This window comes from Hibiscus syriacus, unplaced genomic scaffold (genome assembly GCF_006381635.1).
Source record: "Hibiscus syriacus cultivar Baekdansim isolate YM2019G1 unplaced genomic scaffold, ASM638163v2 tig00110676_pilon, whole genome shotgun sequence".
Lineage (NCBI taxonomy): Eukaryota > Viridiplantae > Streptophyta > Magnoliopsida > Malvales > Malvaceae > Hibiscus > Hibiscus syriacus.
Genome location: NW_024062820.1, coordinates 901,680 through 929,340, shown reverse-complemented (window position 1 = coordinate 929,340; position 27,661 = coordinate 901,680). Strand labels below are relative to the sequence as shown.

The window sequence follows — 27,661 nt, the reverse complement described above, 5'->3', positions numbered from 1 at the left end:
AAGTAATAAAAATAATACAAACCTTAAAGTTCAATAATATTTAATATACTTCGATAATATTTTTTTGACGGTCCTACCGTTAATTCCATGAATGATTTAGACAAGAACTAGGGTTTATGGCAGGCGTGTTTAATGGGCAAAGGCGGTTCACTAAATGAACCATTGATTATCCGATGAGCAATCCAACGGTTGGCAGCCTCGGAGAAGTGGACGCCATCCCAGCTGACGTAGTCCAAAGGGTTCCCGCAAGAACCGGCATAGATTTCAGTTCCATTTATGTTTTCTTTGCGGCCACAATACACTTGAATCTCATCTTCATGAATCCGCAGCAGATATTTGCAGGATCAACGAATCCTACCCACCAAAACAAAAATCGACATCGTCAAGATATTTGCGGTACTCGATCCGGGTTAGTAGATTCACAATTTAGGTAGTTCACCTTGTTTTTCTGCATTGGCAATCAATTCATACTTTGCAGCATAAATATCCACATACGTGAGAGCAGCATGCAGCAGCTCGGTCCTGAGTTGGATCACTCTGTCCTTAAGCTTCCTGTTGAACCCCATTGAATAAGCATTTTGAGCTTTGAGACAGCCGTGCTTGTCAAGTTCTTGAGGCCGAATATCACGACGATGAAGGCTTACGGGCAAGCAACCAATCGGGCCTGTATTATGTATCCAAAATGTCCTTGCTCCTTGTTCATACAGATTCTGTTGAATACGATTATACAAACAGTTGATGTCCGTACGGATTTTACGACTACTTCGATTTTGAAATGAAGGCTGGGACTTACTTGAACCGCTTTAGCTAGCTGATCAACTATATCTGGAACCGAAACATGAAAATCTGTATCGTTCTTCTTCCTCAAACCAGCAGCGATGTCATTTTGGCCGATGTCGAGTATATAAAGAGCCTTTGAGAAGTCCTTTGGTCTCGGGAGATAACGGCGATGCCCGGCGTTACCTCGCTCGTAGAAATAGCCGGTCCGAATCTTGAAGTTGTCGAATTGTACGATCTGAACGTCGAGTGAGAACGGACTCACACCGTTCGACGACATCGATTCGTTCTGTGGCCTAATGGTTGATCCCCCAATGGCAAAATTAGCACCATGTCTGAAACTCGTCCCAATGGAATCCAGGTAAGGACTCAAGTAAGGTAAATCAAGGTGTTCAGCTGCAAACATGAACAAAAATTATGAAAAAGAACCTCAAATCAATGGAATGCATGGAGAGCAGATTGAGATTTTTTTTACCGATGAAATCGATTATGAGACGTCCGTCACTGGCCCTTCCGACCGGCCTGCCGAAGAAAGTCTCGCCGGGCGGTAGGCCGGCTATCCAAAATGCAGCGGAGCTACCACCAGTATCGGAATTGGAATCACCAAAGTTATAAATTGCTCTGAAATCGCAGATTTTCAGGTCCCCCAAACCCACACTTTCCATGCTCAAAACTGAGAAAACAAATATAATAATCAACACTTGTACATTCTCCATTATACCAAAACAGGGTAATGAGCATCCAAAGGATTTGCTTGCATTATACATATAGACCCACTCCTGAATATTATGAGGAAAATAGTAATATCAATCGAATCAAATTAGCATTCAATCATCTTTATAATTTAATAAATTATTTTGAAATAACTTTTATAATAAAATATAATAATTAATAAATATTAATCTCTTAGAATTTGGGCCACTTCTCTCAAATTTTAAGAATTTTGAACATTTTATTTTTTATTTTACCGGGAAATTTACTTTATGAATTTTAACTCTTTCTACAAATAAAATTTCCCTTTAAAATCATAAATAATTAAGTTTATTACACTACATGTAGGGATGGAAACGGGTCGGATTTTTGGTCAATCGGCCCGATCTAAAAATATGCATCTTCCAATCGAAATTGACCCGAATTTAAAATTTTATATCTTCACCCAATCCGATCGATCCGAAAAATATATATCTTCAACCCGACTCCGACTCTACCCCATAAAAAATAAGGATTTAATTTAAAAAATAAAGTTTTTAAGAAAATTACGTCATTATCCTCGGGTCGAGTCGGGATGGAAGTTTTTACCCTCCACCCAAACTTGACCCGACAAATCTCGCCCCTCAAAAAATCTGACCCGACCCAAACTTGATTTTTTAAAAAATATCCGACCCTATCAGATCGGAACCCTTTTAAATTCGGGTTAAATTACCATCACTAACTATATGTAAGAGTAAGTTGAGTCTAAACAATAATTAGATTAAACTCGATTCAATACTCGTTCCATTGAAATTAAATTAAACTTAAGTTCAACTAGACATATAACCAAATAACGTAGGAAAGTGTTGGAAAAACTAGAACACACGAAAAATTAGTAGATGGTCCCGACTCACCACGTCATCCGTGATCTCAACCAATAATAGTTTGCCATCTATTTTTTTCTAAGATCTTCACCTCAGTCCTACGTATAAATAAAGGATGAACAATTATTTAGAAGTTATTTTAAAATTTGTGACTCTCGTTCACTGAGATCATGGATAACTGGTGAGCCGGGACCATGAAATAATTTATCTTTAAAAAAGTGTAAAATATTTATAAAAAAAGCAAGTTATAAATAATAGAGTTGAATATTTTGGTTGAAATAAAGAGAAATTGGGTGCCTTAAATGGAATCTACCAAGTTGTTGTAATTTGAGCTTCGTGAGTGGTGGTCTCCATCAATGGCGATTTGGAATCAATTCCATTTCAGTTTTTGTCCTTATCTCCGATGGTGATTTTCTGTGAATTTTAATCGTTAAGAAATTGAAGTTTAAATTTGACGTGATAAATTATTGTTGTTTTTAAAGATTATAAATTTGAGTATCGGTGACTGTAAAAATAATTAAATATTTATTATCAAATGATTAAAAGTATTTAAAATATATATTATTTTATAATCATCTTTAATTTAATAAAAGAAATACAATTTGCAATGAACAAAACCGATAATGAAACAAAAGAGCCATCGAGTAATATACAGAAGGAAGCAAAGGCAATAGCGTAAAGTGGATGAGCATTTGTGGGGGATGTTTTTGTTAAGCGTGAGGCGTGCGTCGACTCACCACAGTGGAAGAGCTCGCTTGAGTCGAAAATGGAGTCTAAAATTTTTAAACTCGATTCGAACTCGAAATTTGAACTGAAGCTTGTAAAAGTTCGAAAAAGATTTTTTTACTCGATTAAAGCCTCAAACTTAAACTCGAACCTGAATATTAAATACATAAAAACTTTTACTATATTTTTTAAAAATCAACACATAAATGTTAATATTATTAATAATTTTAAAAAATAAAATATTAATATATTATATTTTTGAGCTGGTCAAGAACTTTTTTGAGTTGAATATCAAATAATTCATTTTGGCTTGTTAAGAGCTCGAATTGAGCTCGAGCTCGAGCTCTAGTATTTATTGAACTTTGGCTCGAACAACTCACAATATATCGTCTCATCTACAACCCTAGTTCTGCCTGATTCATTATAGTGTGAAGGTGGATAAATATTTATTTTAAAATTTGAATTTTTAATAAAGTATTTATTTTATTAATTGTATTAACTTATTAATTTTTAAATTTAAATTATGCCTCCTAAAGTTTTATATTATTAATATATATAATATTTCTAATTCGTTACTGTTGTAAAATCACGCATCAACTGCGAAGTGACTCTCGCCTCAACCCCACCGTTGCCAACCAATTGAGCACAAAGATACACACGCTTGCATTTGATATATCTTTTCAAAATAAAGTTCACTTGCTTTATATCATATGTGCACGTTTGTTTCCTACAAATGGATTTTTAAAAATAATTTAAATTTAATTCGTTAAAAATAAATTGCCCAACAAAATATATAATCATATTTTAATAAAGGATCATTTTAGCGTTTTTACCGAAAAATCATCCTAATAATAAAATATTATATGTTAGCAACCATTTCCAAATTTTACCAATCTAGCATCATTTCTAATAAGGCGCGTGCCTTCGATAGGTTTTGTTTGAGTTGGCATCACGGTGGGAAAACGCGTTCCCGAGGATGCGCCTTCGAGCAAGGCGCATTACAGACCTTCGTGGGGAAATTCTGACACACAGAGGACACAGTGCATGAGGCGCCTCCATTATTCCCCCTTCAATTATTACCCGAAATTCCGGCCAACCACCTATTCCCATCCCCTCCTCCTATAAATACCTCCCAATTCAATTATCAAACCACACCAAAATTACTTTCACATTATTCATTCTATTAATTCATTCTATCAAGCTAAATAGATTTTATTATGGTTTTTAGAAGGTAAAATAATTTTTATATTTATTTATTTAATATTTAATTATTTTATCAAATTTTATTGTACTAATTATTTTTTATTACTTTTGTGGCTGTAAAATAGAATACAGGATGTTACGATTGGATGAGAATCATAGCTCGAGACATTTTGCCGATACAATAACATATTAAATTATGTTACTTAAATTATTGTGAATATATTTTTTTTTTTTTTTAGTATTAGTTTATATTTTAATTCGTATACTATTTATTTAATTACGAGAATTATCGTATATTAGAAACATTTATTCGTTTTGACGATATAAGACTCAAAACTAAAAATTTCATCTACTAAAAATTTCATCTACTACATCTCTCAAACCGTTTGACTCTCAATCCTTAATACCCTCAAACTCTTAAAATCAGCGTATTTCAACTATTGTTTACTATAATAGAGCAATTCGGGAGATGAAACCGACGTTGTCTTCGTATCAAATCATTATATCAAATTATACTTCAAGAGAAACATCACTCTTGAGGAGCTAATCACAAAATTTCCATGACGGTTCATGTTGGGAGTATTAGAAGACTGTCCTCACTTCATTACAGATTTTTAACTGAAGTATTTCCATTAACTTATAAAGCGTTCAATCTCTCAAACGATGATAATGCTGCTATGATGGTTGATGCTCAGAGTTAAAATTCAGATGTTGTTACACATATAATGATTTTACCTCGTTAATAGCAAATTTGCATCCTGGTACCATTCCATCAAGTTCAATGGGGAGACATTCATCAGCAACTAGTTATGATCTCTATCGAGATAACTCCATGAACAATCGTATGGCAACATCCCTTCCAATTCAAGGGGAAGACATTCATCTGCCAATTTTTTGACCTGAATATGGAGATGCCTTCGACACAACAAGTTGTTCAATACCAATTTGATACGATGCCTTTAAGTTCCAGTTTAGGCATTCAACTAGAGCTTCTTCGACCTTAATATGGAAATGCCTTTAACACAACACTTAGTTTGTGGCCCGTATGACATAATGCCTTCAAGTTAAAGGAGAAGACATTTAACTACCGGCTTGTTCGACCTAAATATTGATATCAAAGAGGAACCTTCGTCTCCACAAAAAAAACCTCTTCGTGAGCCAGATGCAGATGGTGCTGAGACTAGACTATTCGTTGAGCCCGAATCACCACAATTCAACATGGACTCCGATGATGATATAGATGAAGTTCATGTATGAAGATGAATATGATGCAATGTACGATCTAGAATTTTCGGATATGCTAATATTGGTGACTATGAATTTAACTCATCAGTTAATGATGGTGAGTTATATATCAGAATGGAGTTTCATCCAAAGATGAAGCGATGATTGTAATTAAGAATTATAATATTCATAATTCTGTTCACTCTAGAGTGGATCGATCCACCACCAAAAAGTATGTCTGTCACTGTGTCCAACGTGATAACGGATACAATTGGATGATTCGTGTATCACAGAGGAAGAGGAAGAGGAAAAACAACATATGAGAACTAACAGTATACAACAATCCTCATACATGTTGTGCTAGAGGGATCAACCATGATCATCCCAACTTGGAGTCCTACATTATTTGTCAAGCCATCATGCCTATTGTCAAAGCAAGCTCCCACATAGCTATTGCGGTGTAGATTTCAGTTATACAATCTAAATAATAAATAGAAACATTAAATACATTAAAAAATTAAATAGAAACATTAAATAAAAAACATTACAAATTAAATAATAAAAAAAATAAATACAAACATTACAATTCAAACTATTAAATAATTAAAACATTAGAAACAAAATAAATAAAAAAATCCATAATTCATTACTTTGGTGATAAACAAACGTTGTGGTTTAGGGCTCATCGAGTTTACTTTATCTCACTCCAACCCCCTCTCAACATGTTCAAACAAGACCCTCTTCTTTCCCGTGCTTAATCAATTAGGTTCATTTACCTAGTAGGAAAAATGAGCCTGTTTTTCATTTTTGGTTTGATGCTTGATTATTTGTGTTCAAGCTTGTGTTCGAGTTCGAATTGCAATTTTCAGTACTCGAGTTAAGCGTTAAGATATTGGAACTTGGTCGTTGGCTGTTTGAGGTCAAACTCAACAATGGCCGTGTCAAATTCAAATTTCTTTCAAGCAAACTAAGTTGTGAGGAGATGTGTTTCATTTATACCTCTAGGTGAATCGTTTATCTTTTGTTTGTTTCATCATTCATGTGTTTTCTGCCAATACGATTGATTATGAGTTTCTATTTGGTTGTTTATCAGCTCGAAGTTGATTTGTAAACTAACCGGTGATACTGTTAATAAGTCCGAGGAGCATATTTGGAAGCATATCAATGGGAAACGATTTCTCAATAAATTAGGTTCAAATCTTACTCAGATTTATTAGATTAAGTGGCTTATTGTGTTAATTCTTGGTAAATTATTGTCAACAGAGCAAAAGGAAACGGAGGAGTTAATGGGTGAAACCATGGCCGGGGAAGGCAAGAAGAAGTCGAAGAAACAAAATAAGGAAAAGGCAGTTGAAGAAATTATCTCCGAAGTTAGGGATTCAGCTGAAAATGAAAGTGATTCTCAGTTCTTGATTCCCCCTGCAGGCGACCGTTGGAACTTTGATGACGGAGGGGACCGATGGGGTTCTGGTTCAGAGTCGGACCAAGGTGATGATGAAAACGAACCAGGTATTGTAATGATAATTTCGAATATTATGTCGAATACTCTGGTTTTTTGCCCAGTCCCTAAATTTTCTTCATAGCCATTAACATTCTTGGGAAACATCAACATATATGTTACAGTACAAATGACACTACTAGATTTAAAATTTAAATGATATGAAAAAAAAGACTAATTCTATACATTCAGTTTCCTTGCTAAATTCAACTTTTCAAGGATATATATTTCAAGCAATGAGATTGTGATGAAAGAAGTACACAAAGATCAAATACAACAACATAGTTTTACAACAATGTTTCCATTTATGTCAACCACAACAGCCACCAGGCTGTGCAACCGCTCCGTCTCTTGCACCGGATGGACCTTGGGCACGGCCATAGCCGATCTTGATACCAGATGACTGCAGTAATTTCAAAGAAAACATTTCGGTAAAACTCGAAAGCTAAATCATGTCTAAGACTATGAAGTTTTATAGTCGGTATTAGTCTAGCTTTAGCATGCCGAATAGAGAAAGAAACATCGAGATTAGAGAGAATGTATCTTCGGTTCTAGACACCCCTCGGATGAAGCCATGGGAGGGTGTGTGTACCTTTGGTTCTTGACATTCAAGAGAATGTATCACACTAAAACAAAGTGGCTTGATTATTACCTCATTGGATGCTTCAAAGACTCCATCCCGAATGTTCTGAAGGATCTTTGCAGCAGTCTTTATGAAGGCCTACAAGATGATTCAGGGTTTTAGTTAAAACCATTCGGAAAGCTATGTCATTCTGATTATTCATTTCCCTTAAAGTACTCGAATCAAAACTCTCGTATCCAACATATATTCAAACATTGTATAGGGGTATGATTCTCGAAATATATGGAAGCATTTCGAAAGAAATATAACATATCTGTGCGGGACACACCCATATATGTCATTCATTCTTAATCCCGAGTAAAAAAGATTAAAGGAACAAAGAAAAACTATAAATTCCGACTAAAATGATAGCGCTAGATATAAGTGGGGGGTAAATACTGACCTCCTCAACATTTTGAGCTGTTCTAGCAGATGCTTCCAAGAACAAAAGCCCATTATCCTTTGCAAACTGTTCGCCCTCTTCTTTGCTCACAGCCCTCCGGTGAGAAAGATCACTTTTGTTCCCGACAAGCATGATTGTCATGTTTGGATTTGCATGCTGCCGTGCATCCTCCAACCAACTCGCAAGATGATTAAATGTTTCTCTCCTGCTCAAGAATAAAACTTGCAGTTCACCAGAAAATCCAAATGTTCCGGAACTAGGTTTTGTAAGCTTTGAAGCAATTTAACCGAGGGGAGAAACAATTTGCTAAAATCAAGGGGTAAGAAAAGATCTTAGAACGGAAGATACAGGCACAAGCAACAACCTTCACCTCATCCACACCCAATTTTTAAGCATGCTCACACGTCACAACCTTGTTTTAACGGTTTCACTAATCTCCAATAGCTCGCAAATAACAGCAAGTAATTTTGCACAGAAAAAAAATAGGCTCTTACCTGGTTATATCATATACCAGAAGAGCTCCTGCTGCTCCTCTATAGTAAGATCGGGTGATGGACCTGAAGGATTCCTGCCCGGCCTGAAATATAACCACACATAAAAGGGGACTCAAATCCATCAATTCAATGAGTAATGATATAAGAAAAGATCACACAACCAACAAAACACCTCTAATTGAGATAACTAAACCGGGGCAGGTGAATTATTACACTGCTTGGGTTCAGCGTGTTTAGATGGTAATAAGATAGGTAAAAAAATTCTTTTAAATTAGAATGCTCTAAAAAAATCAAGGAAATTGTCCTCCGACTTTAATCGAACTTTAATCTATCATTTATTGAGCTTGTTTACAAACAACTTATTGAATATGCTCATGAAGATACAAAACAAGTTTATTGATATTCAAACTCATTCTCTTCTAAAACAAGCTTCGAAAATCTTGTTTAAATTCATTCATTCAACTCAATGAAACAAGCCTAAGCCAAACTCATTCATTGGCTATTTTTCGACGACTTCGTTTACTTGTAAGCCTAGAGAAAACATAAGCCATTAAATGCATAAATAAGCTAAGCTCCGCATTCCTCGAGTAGGAAGTACGTGACAGAGGAATAATTAACTCATATATAAGGTCCCTTCGCATGAAAAAGGTAGAGCTCCGACAAAACAGCTAAACAAATACCTAATATATGGCTGAAAATATAATTTAATATAAGAAGTCATAAAACACTTTCCCTTCTCCTCTTTTCATTTAACACCAACAAAAATCTACACCAAAATTGTCTTGCTTGGTCCCCCTAAGGCTGAATTCTCCTACACCCAACCACCAAAATTCATTACTCAATACCCAAAAGAAGACATCAAAATCAAGATTTTTTTTACAGAATCTAAAATCTTCAGTAACACCATTTTGGCTCATAAACCTAAATTACTCGCATGGAACAGCTAAAAAAAACTTCAAATTCCAATACCCTTTTCACCAAACAACCCAACAAAGTATAAAAAATAAAGGGGAAAGGAAGTAAAAAGTTAGAGTTTTTACAGTATCCCAAATCTGAAGCTTGACGGGTGTTCCATCAACGGTGACCATCCGAGCACCGAATTCAACACCGATGGTTAGATCATGAACCGGTTGGAATCTCTTGTCCGTAAACTGCAAAAGCAAACACGATTTTCCTACACCTGCAACACAACAAATCAAATCCCATTTTTTTTTATAAAAAAATGATAACTTTGAAACAGAGAATTAAGGTACCAACCGGTGTCACCGATGATGATGTCTTGAAAAGATAGTCGTAAGACATAGTTCTTTTGAGAAGAAAAGAAAGGGCTAGGAGTAGTAGTGTACAGGGAAACAGTTTTCTCTGTCGTTGCTTTTGTTTGTGTGTGCTTTGGATCATATTCAGACGCTTTTATTTATTTATTATTAATATTTTTTTTAAAATTTTTACATGGATAAGGAAATTGATTACGGCAGCTGGATTCGATCCCATCCGGATAATTGTTTTGGATTTGTTTGGAATAGAAGTTTCTTCATATCCTACTAAAAGAACAACTCTTTTAGTTTATTAATCAAGTTTTAATAATTTGTATTATCATAGAAGTTTTAATACTTTTTTTTCTTGAAAATCTCTTAAAAAAAATAAGAGTATTATGTTACACACTGTATCATATATGTCTCTAGAATTGCACAATTTTTTTTCTCTTTCGGTTCGAATTTTTCGTCTTGATTAATTTGAGTCGACATTACACACCTGTTTTGGTGGATGAATCTTTCAGCATAGATTTTCTACATATAAAAGTACTCGAACTCAAAATCTTATTTAAGCAATATTCAGTTGCTTACTACTTGCATAAAATTTATCAATTCCGACAATTTTAGCTTTACAAATTAATCCTAACTCCTGACGGTCTTATAATTCTTCACCTAGGTGCATTCATTGACTGGTTATGAAAGGAATGCGATGATGATAGATTTTATGTTGCTTATCAAAACTAACAAAGACGAACACAAGATTTTGTGTTATAAACAATCTATTATTCTTTAAAATGACAAAGAACAACGTGAGAAATGATAAATTTTATATTATTCATTAAAATCAGTGAAGACGAACATAAGATTTTATATTAATTGGTGAATTTATAAAATGTTAATTTTTTGATTGATAGGCACAAGTAAATAATATTCTTTGTACAGCATGAGGTTGGTATGGTGAACTAATTGTACATATTATTAGCAAAAAATCAAAGAATAAAACAGAACAATAATTCATCTTTCCCGACAAAGAATAAAAGCAAAATCAAATATTAGCAAGGATGTCAGATTTGGTTAAACTCATGATTTCGTTTTGATTTCCTAAAGAGCAAAGAATCAAATATCTTAACACTTGTCTTAGCGTCGCCATTTTTGACGCATTTAAAAGAAATAAAGCAAACAAATGGAAAATCTGAAGCCATTGGCAAAGAAGTAAAGCACAAGAGTGGTATGCCATCTCTTGTTTCACTTTTATTTTGTCTGCTGCCACCGAAGGGTTTTTTTTTTAATACTGCATATTCTTTACCTCGGGCCATGTCTCACTTTCAATCCTACGCAACAACTTTGGAATCATAAATTTAAATAACGGTCTGTTATCGAAATAGTGGTTGTTATATAGCGATTATGGGGCCATCTAAAATCGTTATTACATGATTACGATATTCACGATGACCCCAGTAGCACTTACATTCGTAATCGCGATAAACTCAACATAACTGAAATCACGACTGCAACTATAACTTAAATCCCTACTTGGAACTCAAATGACCGAAGCCTGCTGTGTCCCCGACAGCGAGTCTTGAACCACACTTATATTTTAATTGTGTACGAAGCAAGGAAGTAGATTCATAGTAGCTTTATTCCTTTTTCAATGGCTATATATGTGTGTGTATATATATATATATGCTCTTGGTACGAAACAGCCCCTTCCATCCTCTCTTCTGCCAACTGAAAGCCCTTCTTTTTTGCTATATTTTTCCGATGGCTCAGACGACAAACACCGGTCCACTTCATCCACTCGTGAAAGGACCTGTCAACAAGCCCGGTGGAGCTTCTGCTAAGCCGCTGCCGGACCATAACCATGGCACGGCTCAATCAATACCTGACAGCTCTGTTTCCGCCAGCCAGCAGCTACATGTTGCCACTCCTGGTGCTAAGCAGGCACATATGAAGAATCCTAGTGCAAGTCACGCACTCATCCGGGCCGACCGAACCGCTGGCATGTTAGGCATGTCCGAAGACAATGTGATGATGAATCAAATTTTGGCCACTCATGCACCCGATGGTCGAGAAATCGATGTTAGGCCTCTTCTCTATCTGGTTGAGGACATCCTTAATCGCGCGACCGAGCATGTCGATGTCATAGTCAAGGTATAACCTATGCTGCATTTGTTTTGTTCAACATATGATTGAAATATGCTCACATTGCTTTCTGTTCAACTGCAGGGTACCCAGGCTCGAGTCGAAATGGAAGAAAAAGCTCAGCAAGCAAATTATATTGCTATGCTTGAAGCTCTTACTTTTACAATCGATCGAATTGCATGCGAGGTTTTCGAATTTATGTAGAAAAATTATGCTATATTTGTTATTCATGGTGTGCTAACTGCTAAGTGCTAAGCCTAACATTTTCATCTTATGAACATTTTTAACTACCAGCTGTCCTACAAGGCTTATAGAGGTTCCGATGCGCATGCAACGACGACTGCGATATTCAATCTTTTATCGAGCTATACGTGGGATGCTAAGCTGGTGCTATCTCTATCAGCCTTTGCCTTGAACTATGGAGAATTCTGGCTTCTTGCTCAGATTTACTCTACGAACCAGCTTGCCAAGTCTATGGCGATCCTGAAGCAACTGCCATCATTGTTGGAGCACACGGCTCCTTTGAAACCCAGGTTTGAAGCACTCAACATTTTGATTCGGACAATGATGGATGTCACTAGATGTGTTGTCGAGTTTAAGGAGCTCCCATCGATGTACATTTCACAAGACGCACCGGCACTGGCCACTGCCTTGAACCTTATTCCGACCGCTGTCTATTGGACCATCCGAAGCATGGTAGCTTGTGCAGCTCAAATTTCTAGCCTCGCTACCATGGGTCATGAGTACGTTTTGCTGGTTCATCTGATATGGAATGCTTAATTAAATAGTTAGATTAACAAGGTTTGCTTCTATTTTAGGTACGGAATATCAGAGTCGTGGGAGTTGTCGGCGTTGGCTCACAAGCTCCGAAACATACATGAACATCTGAGGCAGCAGCTGAATTTTTGTCACCAATATATCGGTTAGCAATTAGACAATTTCAAAACTTGAAAATTTTATGAAAATAAGTACTAATGGACATTAATTTGATCATTGTTTAATTGCAGAGGAAAAGAAAGAAGTTGAAACTTACCGGTTGCTTCTGAATCTCTTTGCTCCGAACGTGATGCACATCGACAACATGAAGATTCTAAAGGCCTTGATTTATGCCAGGGACGATAAACTGCCCCTTATCGACGGTACTACAAGGCGAAAGGTAGCAGCAATCTGTTACAGAATTATAACAGTTTTGGCCTCGATCTTCATTAACGGTACTTAATGTCGGATATGTTTCGTAACCTTGTTGTGCCATGTTGCATAGGTTGGCCTGGAAGTGCTCAGAAGGAAGAATGTGCTCTTGCTAATTTCAAGCCTCGAATTCTCAAGCGACGAGCTCGCGATTCTTGAGCAGATATACAATGACTCCAGGATCCATGAAACAAGGCTAGAGAGCCAATATGAGGTGGTTTGGATCCCAGTTGTGGACCGCTCTGTTGTCCCGTTGAGTGACGAAACACGAACCAAATTCGAGACCCTGAGAAGCACCATGCCGTGGTACTCGGTGGAGGACCCGTTGCTCATAGAGAAGCCGGTCATTAGGTTCATTAAGGAGGTTTGGCACTTCAGGACCAAGCCAATCCTTGTGGTCCTTGACCCTCAAGGCAAAGTGCTCTCCCCTAATGCAATCCACATGATGTGGATTTGGGGAAGCACTGCATTCCCTTTCACTAGTTTGAGAGAAGAAGCTCTCTGGAGGGAAGAAACATGGCGGCTCGAGCTCCTCATCGACGGCATCGACCCGATGATCCTCAATTGGGTAAATACATATATACATATATTTACATACATGCACCCGTATGTACACACATACTACATGCATCTAATACGAGATTTTGGACTTAATTTTGTCAGATTAAAGAGGAGAAATACATTTTCTTGTACGGCGGAGACGATATCGAGTGGGTTAGGAAATTTGCAACCTCGGCACGCAGTGTTGCGTCCGCATCCGGCATTCCTCTAGAGATGGTCTATGTAGGGAAAAGCAATAAAAGAGAGCAAGTGAAGAAAGTGACTACCATTATCAACGTGGATAATCTTAGCCATGCTTGGCAAGACCAAGCCATGGTTTGGTTCTTCTGGGCCAGGCTGGAAAGCATGCTGTTTTCGAAGATTCAATTAGGCCGAGTCGATGACCAAGACCCGATGCTGCTGCAGATAAAGAAGCTGCTTAGCTACGGAAGAGAAGGGGGATGGGCGGTGCTTAGCCAAGGGTCTGATATTGTTGTCAATGCCCACTCCACAACTATTTTGCCTGCTTTAGGTGGCTATGATGAATGGAAAGTAAATGTTGCAGATAAAGGCTTTAAGTTGGCATTCAAGGAGTACCATGATCGGCTCCATGATGTCGCTCACCCGTGTTGCCGTTTCGAGTTCCCGACTACCACGAGGGTCCCGGAGAGCATGAGGTGCCCGGAGTGCCTCCGAACCATGGAGACATACACATCTTTCGTTTGCTGCCATGACGATCAAGGCATTCCAGGCTCATTGTTTTGAGGCGATGAGATCAGATGTATTTTGAAGACATATACTACTATTGCTGCTAAATAAATGATGTTCCTATGGGACTCAAAATCTAAAATTTTTCTTGCAAAATTTCAGTTCCCTTGTTTAAGGTTTGTGTTTGAGGAGACTACATCTTTCGTTTGCTGCCATGACGATCAAGGCATTCCAGGCTCATTGTTTTGAGGCGATGAGATCAGATGTATTTTGAAGACATATACTATTGCTAAATAAATGATGTTCCTATGGGACTCAAAATCTAAAATTTTTCTTGCAAAATTTCAGTTCCCTTGTTTAAGGTTTGTGTTTGATGTATAATTTCTATAATTTTAATAAAATAATTGTGTTTGATTAATTCATTGTTTGTTTTCAAGGATCCGAACGGCACAGGGCTATTTTTTTTTTCTTCCGGTTTTGGCGTATTAGGTCAAAAAACCATTACCCATTACCTCAAAGCCCGAACCGTCAAACCCAACTATAGTTGAACTCAGAAGAGGAAGAAGTGTCGGCGTAGCTCAAACGTGATTTATTCTTATTACCCAAAACCAGCACCGAGCCCTTGCCGCCTCCTCCTTCTTCTTTATCAGTTGGAATTCTCTGAACTGTACCGAAGGGTTGCCGTTTTGCTTCGAGGTTTTTGGCGCCTTTTGTTTTTACAAGCCTTGATTAGCAGCAATGGGAAGAGCAAAAAAGGGCCCTAAAGTTGCTCGCATGAAGAAGATGGTCACTCAAAAAGCTATCAAAAAGTAAGTTTTTTAATCTTTTGTTTTCTTTACCCAATATTTTGCTTTAATAAATGTTATAAATCATGAGGATCAACTCTTGCTTACGTTAAATTCCAGCTACAAGGAGCAAGTTTTGAACCCTAACAAGAAAGACCTGACCAAGGAAAAGCTCCCTAGAAACGTGTAAGCTTTACTTATACTGTTTTATGCTGTTTCTAATTCTCCTCTACTCTTTTTTGTTATGATTTTGTTTTAAAAATTTAATATTTTATTGATTCCTTCCCAATTTTGTATATTGATATTTGAATCAGGCCGAATGTTTCTTCTGCCCTTTTCTTCACACACAATACCTCATTGGGACCTCCTTATCGCGTTTTGGTTGACACCAACTTTATTAATTTCTCCATTCAGAACAAAGTAAGTGTTCTAGTTGTTGTCCTCTTGAATTTACTGTACTGTTTAGTTTGATATGATAATGGAGAACTTAGGTATTTTATGTAACGTTTATAATCCTCTTGCAAAGTAAAAAGGAAATTGTAATGTTTATTTAATCCGCCTGCCCTTTACTTATGATTGCTTTTGTGTTGTCATTGTAAATTCTTAACATCTTTTCTTTGAATATGAAGGTACTCCTTGCATCACAGATTGTGTGATGGCTGAGCTTGAAAATTGGGCACGAAATACCGGGTGGCTCTGAGGTAAAGCCTCTTTCCCTTTATTCTGCAATATCCCTTTCCACTTTGCAGGTTTACCTGACTAAATGCTTCTAAATATTAACACACACACAGTCTTAAATTTGGCCCTAATATATGGATCCTTGATTCATTATTTTTTACTGCAATATGCGACTTTTTTACAGTTATTTCTAAGATTCTGTTATTGAATGTTTAATTATATTTAGATAATGTCAATGACTCTCTGTGTGTTATTGAATACATGTTCTTTTTTTCAGGATTGCTAAGGATCCTCGCTTTGAAAGATTGCCGTGTATTCATAAAGGAACTTATGCCGATGACTGTATTGTTGAGAGAGTTACACAGGCAAGGACTTAATATCTTGTGTACAATTATGTGCTAGCATAATTCCATTCTCATCTTGGGGATTTGCTATCCAAAAAAATAATTAGATTCGTTTGATATGTTTCCATGAAATATATACTTGATGTTTCCCCCTATAAACACACTATTAATGTGTGCACTGCAGTTTTGCATCATGGATAGTTAGAACAAATCAAGAGTGACTCCTGTTAACCATTTTAGACAAAGAATGATCTGAAGTATCGCTATCTTACTTTGTAGCTATGGACTTTTTAGGATGTAAACTTGTGCACTTGCACTGATGTCTTCAAAGTATCTACCCGTACTTTGTATCTTGTGCAGTCGATGGTCCAACTTCAAGATAACTTTAGCGATAAGATTGATTAGTAATGATGGTTTTCCATAACATCTAGGGACCTCTGGTATCTGTTCATTCGGTCTTGTTTACGGCATAACTTCAAGTCTGCTCTGCATACTTACTGTTTATAGTTGTATTCCTGGAGTTTGTCTGGCTAAGCATAGGGTTTTTTCATGTTTCATTGGAAACAGCACAAATGCTTTATTGTTGCTACGTGTGATCGGGACTTGAAGCGAAGGGTTCGTAAGGTTCCTGGTGTGCCGATCATGTATATAACTCAGCACAAGTATTCAATAGAACGACTTCCCGAAGCAACCATTGGTGGAGGTAGGCTACATGATACTGTTGTCATTAGTATTTTCTCGTGTTATATACATAATTTTGGGATTTTTATTTTATTTGCAGCTCCAAGATATTAACACTATAGTAGCAGTGATCTCTGAATTCTATTTTGATACAAAGGCTCCAAGATAGTTGATCCTATGTAACAAGCATCCACCTACTCCCAGTGTTTTATTACCCCCTTTTTATATTAGCATGGTACATGTCTTTGATAATTGATCTTAATGGGTGACAGTACTGGCGGCGTTTAACATTCTAGCTTTTATTAAGATTTTACTAAGATAATCTGAGTTTTTACTAATTGGATCTGTACATGTAATCATGAATGTTCTACAAATTGTTCTCTAACTCGAACCAGACATCCTCGATGAACCGAACCACAAAATGGATTAAAAGACCACTAAGAATTGCAAATCAGAATTGAGCATCGTGATAAACTATCCACGAACGTAAAATCGCGTATCCAAATTCAATTTGATGATTTATAGTAGGGAAGAACAAGAAGACTACAAATAAAGTGTTATTTTAATCAGTCGTGGCGTCGTCAAATCTAACTCCGAGAAAACATAAAATAAAAGAAACGGCCAAACAACCAAGAAAGAAAACGAAAAACGTTCCAAAAAGACAAAGATAAACGTGTCACAAAGATAATTATTTTTATTAAAAAAATAAAAAAGAAACAAGGATAAAAGAAAATTGGTGGTGGGTAACAAACATCAAAATCGGTATCTTGAGAAAGTTATTTAAGAAAATGTTATTTAAGACAATGTCGAAATAAGGCCTCTTAGCTTTTATTTTCCTACTGAAATTACATATTACAAAATCATTTTGTTCTGGCTTTCATAAAATTCAATAGCCTTGAGATTTCTTGATACATAGCGTACGCATCGCTCAATGCGACAAGAGAATAGCTTTCATGTCTTTTACCTTTATATTTCAATGTGGCTGTCATCTATGTAAGCCTTGAGAATAGCTTGAGTGGCCTTCGAATCCAACTCAGGCGAGATGGTTTTCCCTCCGCCCGGAAGAACAAGAAAAACCTTCTTCTCCACCGCGGCTTTGTCGATTTTTCCTTCGTTCCCCAATTTCTCGATGTAGGCTCCGAGACCCGTGTAGAGAAGGACCTTTTCCTCCTCCATGGAAGAATCCAACGATTTATCTTTTCCTTTAGCTTTAGCGATTTCATAGGCTTCTTCTACATCCGCTTTGTTGATTTTACTTCTTTCAATTACTCCCTCGTCTGCGAGACCGTTGAGGACGGCTTCGAGACCGAAAACGAACATTTCCTTATCGTGATCATTGGCGTGTGCTTGTCCCGCGTCCTGACCGAGTGGGACGCAGAGGACCAAGGCCAATGAAAATACAACCGAAGTAATCCTTGCCATCTTGTATTTTGAAAGAATCTTTGGCTGTGAAGAAGGAGATGAGACGAAGTTTAAATAGTTTATGATGAATTATTTGGGTAAATTTAGGAGTCAGTTGAGAATTTATCGGTCTAATTTCTAACATGAGTCTAGAATAAATGTCGCACACCAATGCACACCACTAACTCTCTTACGGACCTCAGTGCATCCATCCTTGATCATATAGATGCTTATATAACACATATTAGATATATATATATATATAAATACTCTTATTGTATTACGATTTTTGTATCTAGATATGAATAGAAAATATCTTACGACTATTCACACCAATACACATACTTGCAAAAAGTTAATACTATAATGTTTTGAAATATGATTAGATGTGTGCATTGATGACAATAACTTTCGGTATTTTCTAATTATATTTAGATACAATATTAAAATAAGTGTCTAAACTATACCACATTTTCTAAATAGGTGTCTAAACTATATTTTTTGACTCATCCAGATGCCTAACATTAAAAACATTACCTATTTAGGTGTTCGGACCGTCAACAGCGTTAATTTTCTTGTAAAGTGACACGTGTCATAATTTGGTAATTTTAGAAATTTGTTTTTATAAAAAATGCAAATTAAAAATAATTTATTTTTGAAAAATCCCCAATTTTTTCTAAAATCTCAAAAAACCCGCAAGCTCTTAATTTTTTTTATTCTAGTCTCATTTATTATAACCGCCGGTCATATCCTGCCACCCATTCGTCGGCGATCAGCCACCCATACGTCGTCGACTACTCAATGACCGGTCAAACTCTCACTATCATCTAAAAATCCAAAATTCTCAAATCCCTAAATTTAAATTTTTAATTTCTAAAATCTCAAACACTCAATCCTTCAAATTTGATTATGATAATCGACCATTTCGCCGACCATGACAGCAGGCTATTTGGCAATTCAATCGGCCGTTTGACCTTTGGTCATGGAACGAGGGAGAAGGGGAGGGGAAATGGGGCACGCAGGGTTTTTTGTTTTTGTTTTTAAAAATTTTAATAATATTTTTTTAAAAAAAATAAAAATTTTAAAATTTAATATTGTGACATGTGTCATTTAAAGAGGTTTTATAACGGCCGTTACGACTCGTACACATAAATGGATAACGTTCGTAACGTTAGACACCTGGATGAGTCAAAAAATAATTATGACACCTATTAAAAAACGATATATCTTGAACACTTATTTTGATATTAAACCCGATTCATTTAATAAACATATTTTGTATAAATGTCGATAATATGATTGTATAATAATAGAATAATATTTAGTATGTTTGAGCTATTCGAACTAAATTGTAAGAAAATGTTTATAGGAACGCAAAAGGACTGCTGAGCTTCTAGAAAATGTCTTTTCTCGTGTTCATAAAGAATCTACTCTTATAATTAGAGTTTTCAGAGATTCAAGATCTTTAAAGAGAAGATGTTAAACAATAGATCAATGTAGTTATCTCATATGATCAAATAGTGTTTTGTTAACTAATTTAATACATTACATCAATATTTTATTACTCGACTGTTAACGTCTAATGATCAATATGTTATAAATCGATAATGTTAGTACCAAATCATCACTTTTAAAACATAAACGGATAAAAGTAAATTTACTTAAATATCAATGACTATTTGTGTAGTTTACCCTAGAACTAAAAGAATAAACCGGAAACAAGTTCAGTTCGAAGAGACGAAGCAAAACAGGAATTTTTATTTTATACGGAAGAAATCCACCGAGAGGAAATCTGAAAACTTCCATTTTGCTGCTGATGATCGTGGATGGTTCGTCGCCATTGCCTTTGAAGAGGAGGAGATTCACTAGCATTGATTCCATGGAGGCTGAATCGGCCAAGGTATTTCCATTTTCTAAAACGAATTTATTTTCTGCAGTTCAAAATCTTGTTTTTATATGATTTTTGATCTGGGTTTTTGCTCTGATAATCGATTCATGTGATGGGTCTAGTTCTTTTTGTTGTTTATTCAATTGGGTTTGTTTTGTCTCTTGATTTTAGATGCTTCGGAACAGTGAAAGAAAGATTTAACTCTGTGAAAAAAGAGAAAAATTAGCTTCATCCTGGTGCGATTTTATTGGCGTGGATTAATTAGGACTCACAATTTTACTAGTTTAAACTCAAGTCCTTTAACATAACAATTTACTGAAATTATCTCAATTGTGATGAAATTAATCTCCATTTTGTTTCCTTTTGCCATCTTTTTAATAGCTTGCTTAGTTTATGGTGCTGAGATCTGAAATGAGAAGTCGGCGCATGCATAAACCGGTGATGGCCAGTAGCATCGGTTATGGTTTTTCGTGAATGTGCTCTGTAAAAGTTAACACAAGTAATTAGAATTTAGATAAAACTAATTTAAAGCCACTGTTCAATTCTTCTAGTGAAGTAAGGTTGTTTTAAAAATACCAGCGCTCATGGGGTTGTGGAATCTTGTTCTTCTGATTTGGACCCAACTTCATGTCATGCTGCCTTTGGTGTTTGCATAGGAGATATGTAGATATCGGGAAAGAATTCAACTGTATTTTTTTTAATCTTCATATTCCTAGTATTAAGGAGAGATTTAATTATGAGTGTACGACCTCTGCACGGTTTTGTATACTAATCATATATAGTTCTCATAGGTGCCAAAGACATTACTTTTGGTATTCAATTACAATATCATCATGCTGTTTCTTTTGAGGCTCCTTTAACTTTTATGGTATGCAGACTAATGCTATTTAACTATTTGACTGGTTTCAGGCTAAGCTTGCTGCTGCGAAAGAGAAGTTTGGACGAGAAATTCATGTTTTTGAAACTGCAAGTCTGTTGTCGACACAAAATGGTGTGCCCGGCACTGGTATGACCTACCAAAACATGTTTTCGGACATCTGACTTACCTATCAACTAGAAATGTCAGGTGATTTTTGTAAATTGATAAAATTTTATGTTATATTTTTTCTGGGCAGAGGTGCCGGATGACTTCTATGAGTTCACTGCCGAAGATTATTATCGACTAATGGCAACTAAAAAAGAAGGTACTTTGTTGTTGAGCTTCAACTCATAGTCAGTTTTATTCTCTCAGTTCGGTTCACTAATTTTTACTGGTTGAGTTTCGATTTTGTTGTGTCTAAGTAACCAATGATTGCTCTGTCTTGAGAAGGACATGTATGGGCACATTTTTGTGTGCAAGGTTTCCAATTTACCTGGTTTTTTCATAAAGGATTTAGAAATATATTTACACGTTTATTATGAACAGATAAGTTCCTGAAGACACGAAAAATCCGAGAAGCAGAAGAGGCAGCTCAAAGATCAAGGATAACAAAGGTACTTGCTACTCCTTTTGGGAACCTTTTCGTTGTTTGTGTGTTAAGAATGCTTGGATCCCAATGATGAGAGAACAATATCAAGGATGATTAGTGATTTTTTATTTCTAAAGATTAGTGAATCTTAGAGTAGGTTGGTGTAGTTTTTCTTTCTTTCTTCTTCTTTTTGATAATTAGTTTTACTTTTCATTAAGTTTTTATGTTCACTATCAGGCTGTCGTAAGGATTCGCTTTCCGGATAACTACACATTAGAGGTTACATTTCATCCATCTGAGACAATGCAGAGCTTGGTTGACCTTACCACTAAAGTGATTGCTCGACCAGATTTGCCATTCTATTTATGTAAGCATATTTCAGAATGACATTTTGGTCACTTATGTACCAGATGTTGGTTGTGAAACCTATGCCCTGAATGTCTAATATGTAATGCTGCAGGTACCACACCTCCTAAGAAGCAAATTAAGGACATGACACAGGACTTTTTCTCTGCTGGCTTCATTCCTGGAGCAATTGTGTATTTTTCATATGATCTGCCAAAAGGTTCGTGCATGCTTTCACATGTATGCAGTGTTTAATCCTTCAGTCTTATCTCATCATTGGTTATGAACCTTATTGCCACTCATGCATGACCCTTGTATAAATATGGATATGGCGATATGACCCTTCAAATACATGAAAAGCTTGAAAATTGAACATATCCATGTCAGACACGTTTTATACAACACCAACCTTCTGTCCAAGTAACATAGCTTATGACTGTGCCACTGCATAGTTGTACCAACATATACTTCTTTATGTTGTCATTACCATTTATAGCATCCAATTTTGCTATTTTTTTTCCCTGTTATTGCATTGGCTTAATCTCATTTTACTGGTAGGGCTGGCTGTCCTCTAATGTTTGTCTAAATACTTACTAGTCATGTTAATTACAACTCTGTAGATTCCCCTGAGAAGTTTTACTGAATTACATAGTTTTTAGTTTTGAATGTATTCTGTTCAACATTTTACCCTCCTATTTTATAAGTTCGGGTTTCAATGACGCCTTGCTAATCTCTCTTTGAAATGTTTAGGGGACGGTTTTGCATCTGCGAATTCAGGCCCCTTCCTTCGGGAGGAGATAATGTCTTTGAAAGGGTTGGAAGTCATTGCAGAAGCTGAGCAGCCAGAGTCAGTTCAGTCTACCCCGGAGCCTGCTGCTGCCAGTGCAATGCCTTCCCCGGTTGTGCAAGAAAGCAAGCCTACCTCGAAAAAGCCTACCAAGCCAAAGTGGTTCAAAATGTGAGTTTGACTTCTGCAAAATGAGCTCTTATTCTGTTTTTAATCACTTTTCATCCTTTTTTTTCGATTTGTGTGATTCCTCTACGTATCTACATACCAATGCTGAAAGCTTTACTCCTGCAGGTGAGCTTTGACTTGTGATTTCGAGAAGCAGTTAACTGTTTTTCACTATCAGAGGATAGATATATTAAACGGTGACTAACAGGTGATTCTCTATGTGAAGGATGTTAATACTCATGATCTAGATGTGAATATTTTACTCTGTAAGCCTTTTTCATTTTTACTGTTTCATAATTGCTTCCTTCTATTCATTATTTTGAGAACGTCGAACTCACATAAAATACATGCCAAAACCAATGTCCGGGTATCAAAACCAAAGTCCGGGTATCCAGACTTTGCTTAAATTATTTCTAAGAGAGTCATGTCCCGACTCCACGAGAAAGCTGCACTCAAAATCCAACAATGTTAGGGATGGTCTTACAACTTTAGGTGAATAGCATTAATGTGGAGGGCACCAATGACCCACCAAAATTTCAGTTCACTTTTAGGCTTTTGGTGTGTGGAATTCGATTTTTCTCTCTGAACTAAAAAATGCAACCATTTAGTATATTAAGAACCTATGTTACTCGGACTTGGTGTTGAGTATCAAACATTTCTGTGTTTGATACAAGTATGTTTAGGTTTTGTCGAAGATTTCTATACGTTTGGAGGATCTTTAGAGCAGTATATTCTCATTAACCATATCTGGTTATATAAACAACGTGGGTTTCAGATATGAGTGCTTTTAAGAAAAAAAATGAAAAATTCAGTAAGAAGAAAGGGCTGCTTAAGAAGAGGCTCAGTAGACAATTATTGTAAAAGATATTATGGACCTTGTAAGTTTTACTCCGTTTATGTAGTCATTTTTAAAAATGACGGTAAATTCTAACTCAGGTTCTAGTATATAGAACACTATTATTTTCAAGGCACAACCCCATTGTCTTAAAAGAAAATGCATACTAAAGAGATTGGTTTTGTTATCGGTGATGTTTCCTGGGACGTTAAATCAGCACATCTTGATTTATAAGGTCTTTAATCATCTATAAAGTCAAGGTCTTTCACGTGAGAATAGATGGAACAATCATCTTGAAAGAGACAACGGTACATATAGGGATGGTAATATGTCGGGTTAGGGTCATGTTTTGGTCGACCCGGTCCAAAAATATACATCTTCCATCCGAACTTGACTCAAAAAATACATATTTTCACCTGACTCCAATCTGATATGTTTTTTTTAGTATAAATCTTACTCGACATGATATAAAATAAAGATTTAATTAAAATGATAATAATTTTTTTGAAGAAATTATATTATTATCTCCGGGTCGAGTCGGAGTTTTTCACTCTCCACCCGAATCCGACCTCGCCCTTCAAAAAATTCGACCCGAATCTGGTTTTTTTATAATAATAAAAAAATCCGACTTTATCGGGTCGAATCGGAACCCGTTGGATTCGGGTTATCGGGTCGGTTGTGTTAGATTCATGTTAGATTGCCATCCCTAGGTACGTATGTAGTTGTTAATGCGAACAAATTTAAGCTTGCCTCAGTCGTAGTTTGGGCAAAGAGACACGACCGGTGGGGTAACAATACATTGGCCAATGTTTCTATGTGAGAGAGAGAAAGTCATAAGGAGAATGTAACAGTCAATATGGAGATTATGGAGGTTAGGATCTCTTTCTCAGTTTAGGTTGGGGTATTTATAGCCATCCTAGCTGGTAGTGACTGGCATAGCATTATTATGATTATTTGTAGGCCAACAGAGTAGGTAAATCTGATCGTCAGATTTTAAATTTTATTTTGATAAATCACATGTACATGTCTATAGTTGGTTCGGAGGTTATGATGCGAGGATATGGATTCCTTGGGGACTGATTAGTCGAGGGGTTTTTCTTCATTGACAGAGAGTTAGTATGTGCACCATATAGAATTATATGTACGGAACACATTTTTCTTATCGGATGTGTGATTAAGGTGATATTTGATCCCCTTAGATGTTTCATCAGCAGCCTCTATTTTGTTGACGAGTGGTACATCTTTTATACTCCACTAGTTAGAGTATGACTAGCCTAAGACCGGTGAACTTTATCCACTCAACTTGTTAGAATGCGATAAGTTCGGGTGCTACTGGTTAACTATTATTCTAAAGAGAATCCAATAAAATTTAAGTTGGTTTAGAGGTTCTATTATTATGTAAATCTGCATTATGTTTCTGAATTAATGGTCCAAATGTGGTGGTTAATGAACTTAGCAGCACCCAAGTGAGAAAGATATTGAAATTCACAGTGAGTCTTAAGGCTTAACCTTTGCCATTGATGTCAAGATCTTATACATTTCAAAAATGTTACAAAGATGAGTGCAAATTCTTCGTTGTTTTGGATCATGCGTGGATAAAAAAACTGGAAAAACTCCACGGAAAACCTAAAGGACTATACGTTTTGAAGCTACCAGAAAAAGGTGATGCTTAACCTAGTTTCAAGCAGAAAGGATCAATAAAATAAGTTCGTTCAAAATATTTCTACGTAAAGATTCGAACTCATGGCTTTAGTCAATGGTCCGGTCAGGTTTTTTCTAAACAAAACATAGTCTGTTTCCTTTTCTTGATAAAGACTATACCATTTAAAACGTTGGTTTGACACCATTTCCGTCCACATATGGCAGCTTCTCTGTGTCTGCATAATGACAACGAAAATAGCAGAAATAAGCGGGAATAGAACACAATTATGTTAGGTTCAAGTGCCGAATACGAGTATACTCCAAGGTTACGGTTTCTATGTATTTAGAAGGTTCTTGGAAGATCATATCTACATAATTATATCTAGATATAGCCATTATAGGTCAGACATCTACTTTAAAAAGAGAGCCTGAGAAAAAGGATAAGGACACAATCTCGCCAAATATAAGGAATAAGATTTTCTAGTGACAATCTAAATGTTCCTTGCTGATTTCAAGACCAGAAACATGTTATATAGAAAGAAAAATATTTGACAATTCCGACATAGATTGTAACAAATATAGAAAGCAACCTCATCGTTTTAACAGAAAGGAAATGATGTTCTTTTGCTGCAAGTAATTCAAGCTATAGTTTGTACCGAACTTGAACTCAACCATGACTGCAAATTCACACTCAACATTTATGGGGTATGCGAAATTACCATCACTCAAGCAACTGTCAAGGCCTCGATGGGTTCAGAGCGAGAAGCATGTTCTGGCCACCAGGCAGGTAAGCGACATTTGGCGACCTGGCAAGAGTTGCAGAGATTTCCCTTGATGCTTCAATCCTCCTCAGTTCAATCAGCCCCATACCGGCAGTTGCAGTTGCTTCAGAAATCAACTTGGCAGCCTCACTTTCACCTTCGGCACGGATAATAGCAGCCCTCCTCTCCTGGTCGGCTTTAGCCACAATGTACTTAGACCTCTCTGCCTCCTGTTGTGCCACCTGCTTCTGCTCCACGGCCCTTGAGAATTCAGTACCGTATGACAAATGCGTGATAGCAACATCAGCTAGCTCAATGTTGAAGTCCCTCGCACGCTCAGTTAGTGAATTACGGACCAAGGCCGACACTTGTGGACGCTCAGTGAGAAGCTGATCAGCATTGAACTGTGCAACCACGGCCTTCAAAACCTCATTACCAATCGAAGGAAGCACCTTCTCATCATACTCTAGACCAAGGTGTTGATAGATTTCAGGAAGTTTCTCCACCTTATTGCAAAAATAATATCAGTCAAACACTAATCTTCAAAATACATAACTAAATTCATAGATTCATCAAGCATAATTACACGAAAAAAGCTACATTTCTATACAATTCTTACAAGTAGAAAAACTCATCAACTTGGATTCCATTGATATAATGAACAATTTTTTTTTATTTCGCAACAAACCCATTAAATAAAATCATCCAAAAACACACAAATTCTCTGGTAATTCATCAAATAATAAACAAAGCCCATAAATCAAACAAACCCATTAAACCTGAAGAACAAAAAAAAAGAAGAAAAAAATTACTGGGTTACCTTGGGTTTAGAAAGAACTCGGAGGGTAAGATTAACCATTTGGAGATCCTTAGTTCCAGAAACAGATGAGAAAGTGTGGGGCTTCATGCGGATATCATAGATGAATGGCTTCTGGAGCCATGGGATCAAGAAGTGGGTTCCTTCATCGGCGGTTTTCTCCAATACTCCACTGAGACGGTCAAATATCACCGCCCTTTGGCCACCGTCAACAGTGTACATGGAAGCGTTGAGGACACTGGCGGCGGCGCCTAGGCCGAAAGCGGCGCGTGCGAGGTTGTTCAAGAAAGAGACAGCTGCTTGGTTGCTCCCCATTTGTCTAAATTCCTTGCTTACTTTTCAGCTTGGTTTTAGGTTTTCAATAGGGGAAGTGTGGGTTTTTATTGGGGTTTATGTATTACTTATTCTAAAATAATAATAACAATAATAATAATATTGTTGGGCTTTTATATCAGATTTTGGGCCTCCGTATTCGAATGGATTAAATATAAATTTTAAGATAAACTACACACATGACCACTTAACTGTAAGGTGATTTCAATTTGATCATCAATCTTTCAATTTTGTCAATAAGATCACTTAACTATTAAACGTTATTTAACTACCGTGATACCAACAATGATCGTAATAGAATCTGCGATTTTCGCGTCACGATAAATGTAATGCACCTAAAAACCTGACCATAACCGCGAACGATCAATTTCTGCTATGGAGCTAAAGTGACGGTGGA

At 36.4% G+C, this 27,661-nt stretch overlaps 3 protein-coding genes and 4 pseudogenes across 5 annotated transcripts; 4 read left to right on the top strand and 3 right to left on the bottom strand.

The window, feature by feature from the left end:
* Positions 1–62: 62 nt before the first annotated feature.
* Positions 63–1,500, bottom strand: LOC120137858 (annotated as a pseudogene).
* Positions 1,501–5,520: 4,020 nt separating this feature from the next.
* LOC120137780 lies at positions 5,521–7,087 on the top strand (annotated as a pseudogene).
* Positions 7,088–7,166: 79 nt separating this feature from the next.
* On the bottom strand, positions 7,167–9,823 carry LOC120137831 (annotated as a pseudogene).
* Positions 9,824–11,476: 1,653 nt separating this feature from the next.
* LOC120137883 (protein SIEVE ELEMENT OCCLUSION B-like) lies at positions 11,477–14,513 on the top strand. The gene is made up of 7 exons (XM_039153521.1): positions 11,477–11,925; positions 12,001–12,102; positions 12,211–12,659; positions 12,735–12,838; positions 12,924–13,072; positions 13,178–13,672; positions 13,768–14,513. Exons 1-7 carry the CDS (start codon positions 11,536–11,538, stop codon positions 14,407–14,409), a joined length of 2,331 nt encoding a protein of 776 aa, XP_039009452.1. The 5' UTR covers positions 11,477–11,535; the 3' UTR covers positions 14,410–14,513.
* Positions 12,995–27,295, bottom strand: LOC120137884 (prohibitin-3, mitochondrial-like). 2 transcript variants are annotated; one of them, XR_005517463.1, is made up of 3 exons: positions 26,935–27,295; positions 26,021–26,620; positions 12,995–13,006 (listed from the first exon to the last, which is right to left on the bottom strand). XR_005517463.1 is itself a non-coding variant. In XM_039153522.1 (2 exons), exons 1-2 carry the CDS (start codon positions 27,244–27,246, stop codon positions 26,090–26,092), a joined length of 843 nt encoding a protein of 280 aa, XP_039009453.1. In that variant the 5' UTR covers positions 27,247–27,295; the 3' UTR covers positions 25,935–26,089. The 2 variants fall into 2 exon arrangements, 1 of the variants encoding a protein (XP_039009453.1); XM_039153522.1 differs by lacking the exon at positions 12,995–13,006 and having other exon boundaries at positions 25,935–26,620.
* LOC120137887 lies at positions 14,877–17,135 on the top strand (annotated as a pseudogene).
* LOC120137885 (plant UBX domain-containing protein 1-like) lies at positions 19,963–23,145 on the top strand. Of its 2 annotated transcripts, XM_039153523.1 has the most exons (8): positions 19,963–20,141; positions 21,039–21,135; positions 21,245–21,313; positions 21,535–21,602; positions 21,815–21,944; positions 22,038–22,142; positions 22,673–22,880; positions 23,004–23,145. In XM_039153523.1, the coding sequence occupies exons 1-8, from the start codon at positions 20,058–20,060 to the stop codon at positions 23,005–23,007; spliced, it is 765 nt and encodes a 254-aa protein (XP_039009454.1). In that variant the 5' UTR covers positions 19,963–20,057; the 3' UTR covers positions 23,008–23,145. The 2 variants fall into 2 exon arrangements, with proteins under 2 accessions (XP_039009454.1, XP_039009455.1); XM_039153524.1 differs by lacking the exon at positions 23,004–23,145 and having other exon boundaries at positions 22,673–22,902.
* Positions 27,296–27,661: the final 366 nt, after the last annotated feature.

Bases quoted from the DNA above. Each gene is read 5' to 3' on its own strand.
- LOC120137883 (XM_039153521.1), top strand. From the start codon at position 11,536: ATGGCTCAGACGACAAACACCGGTCCACTTCATCCACTCGTGAAAGGA. The intron at 12,103-12,210 runs GTTTTCGAATTT...TTTAACTACCAG, and splicing joins TCGATCGAATTGCATGCGAG to CTGTCCTACAAGGCTTATAG. The intron at 13,673-13,767 runs GTAAATACATAT...TAATTTTGTCAG, and splicing joins ACCCGATGATCCTCAATTGG to ATTAAAGAGGAGAAATACAT.
- LOC120137885 (XM_039153523.1), top strand. From the start codon at position 20,058: ATGATCGTGGATGGTTCGTCGCCATTGCCTTTGAAGAGGAGGAGATTC. The intron at 20,142-21,038 runs GTATTTCCATTT...GACTGGTTTCAG, and splicing joins TGGAGGCTGAATCGGCCAAG to GCTAAGCTTGCTGCTGCGAA. The intron at 21,314-21,534 runs GTACTTTGTTGT...TATTATGAACAG, and splicing joins AATGGCAACTAAAAAAGAAG to ATAAGTTCCTGAAGACACGA.
- LOC120137884 (XM_039153522.1), bottom strand. From the start codon at position 27,246: ATGGGGAGCAACCAAGCAGCTGTCTCTTTCTTGAACAACCTCGCACGC. The intron at 26,621-26,934 runs GTAACCCAGTAA...TTTTGCAATAAG, and splicing joins GAGTTCTTTCTAAACCCAAG to GTGGAGAAACTTCCTGAAAT.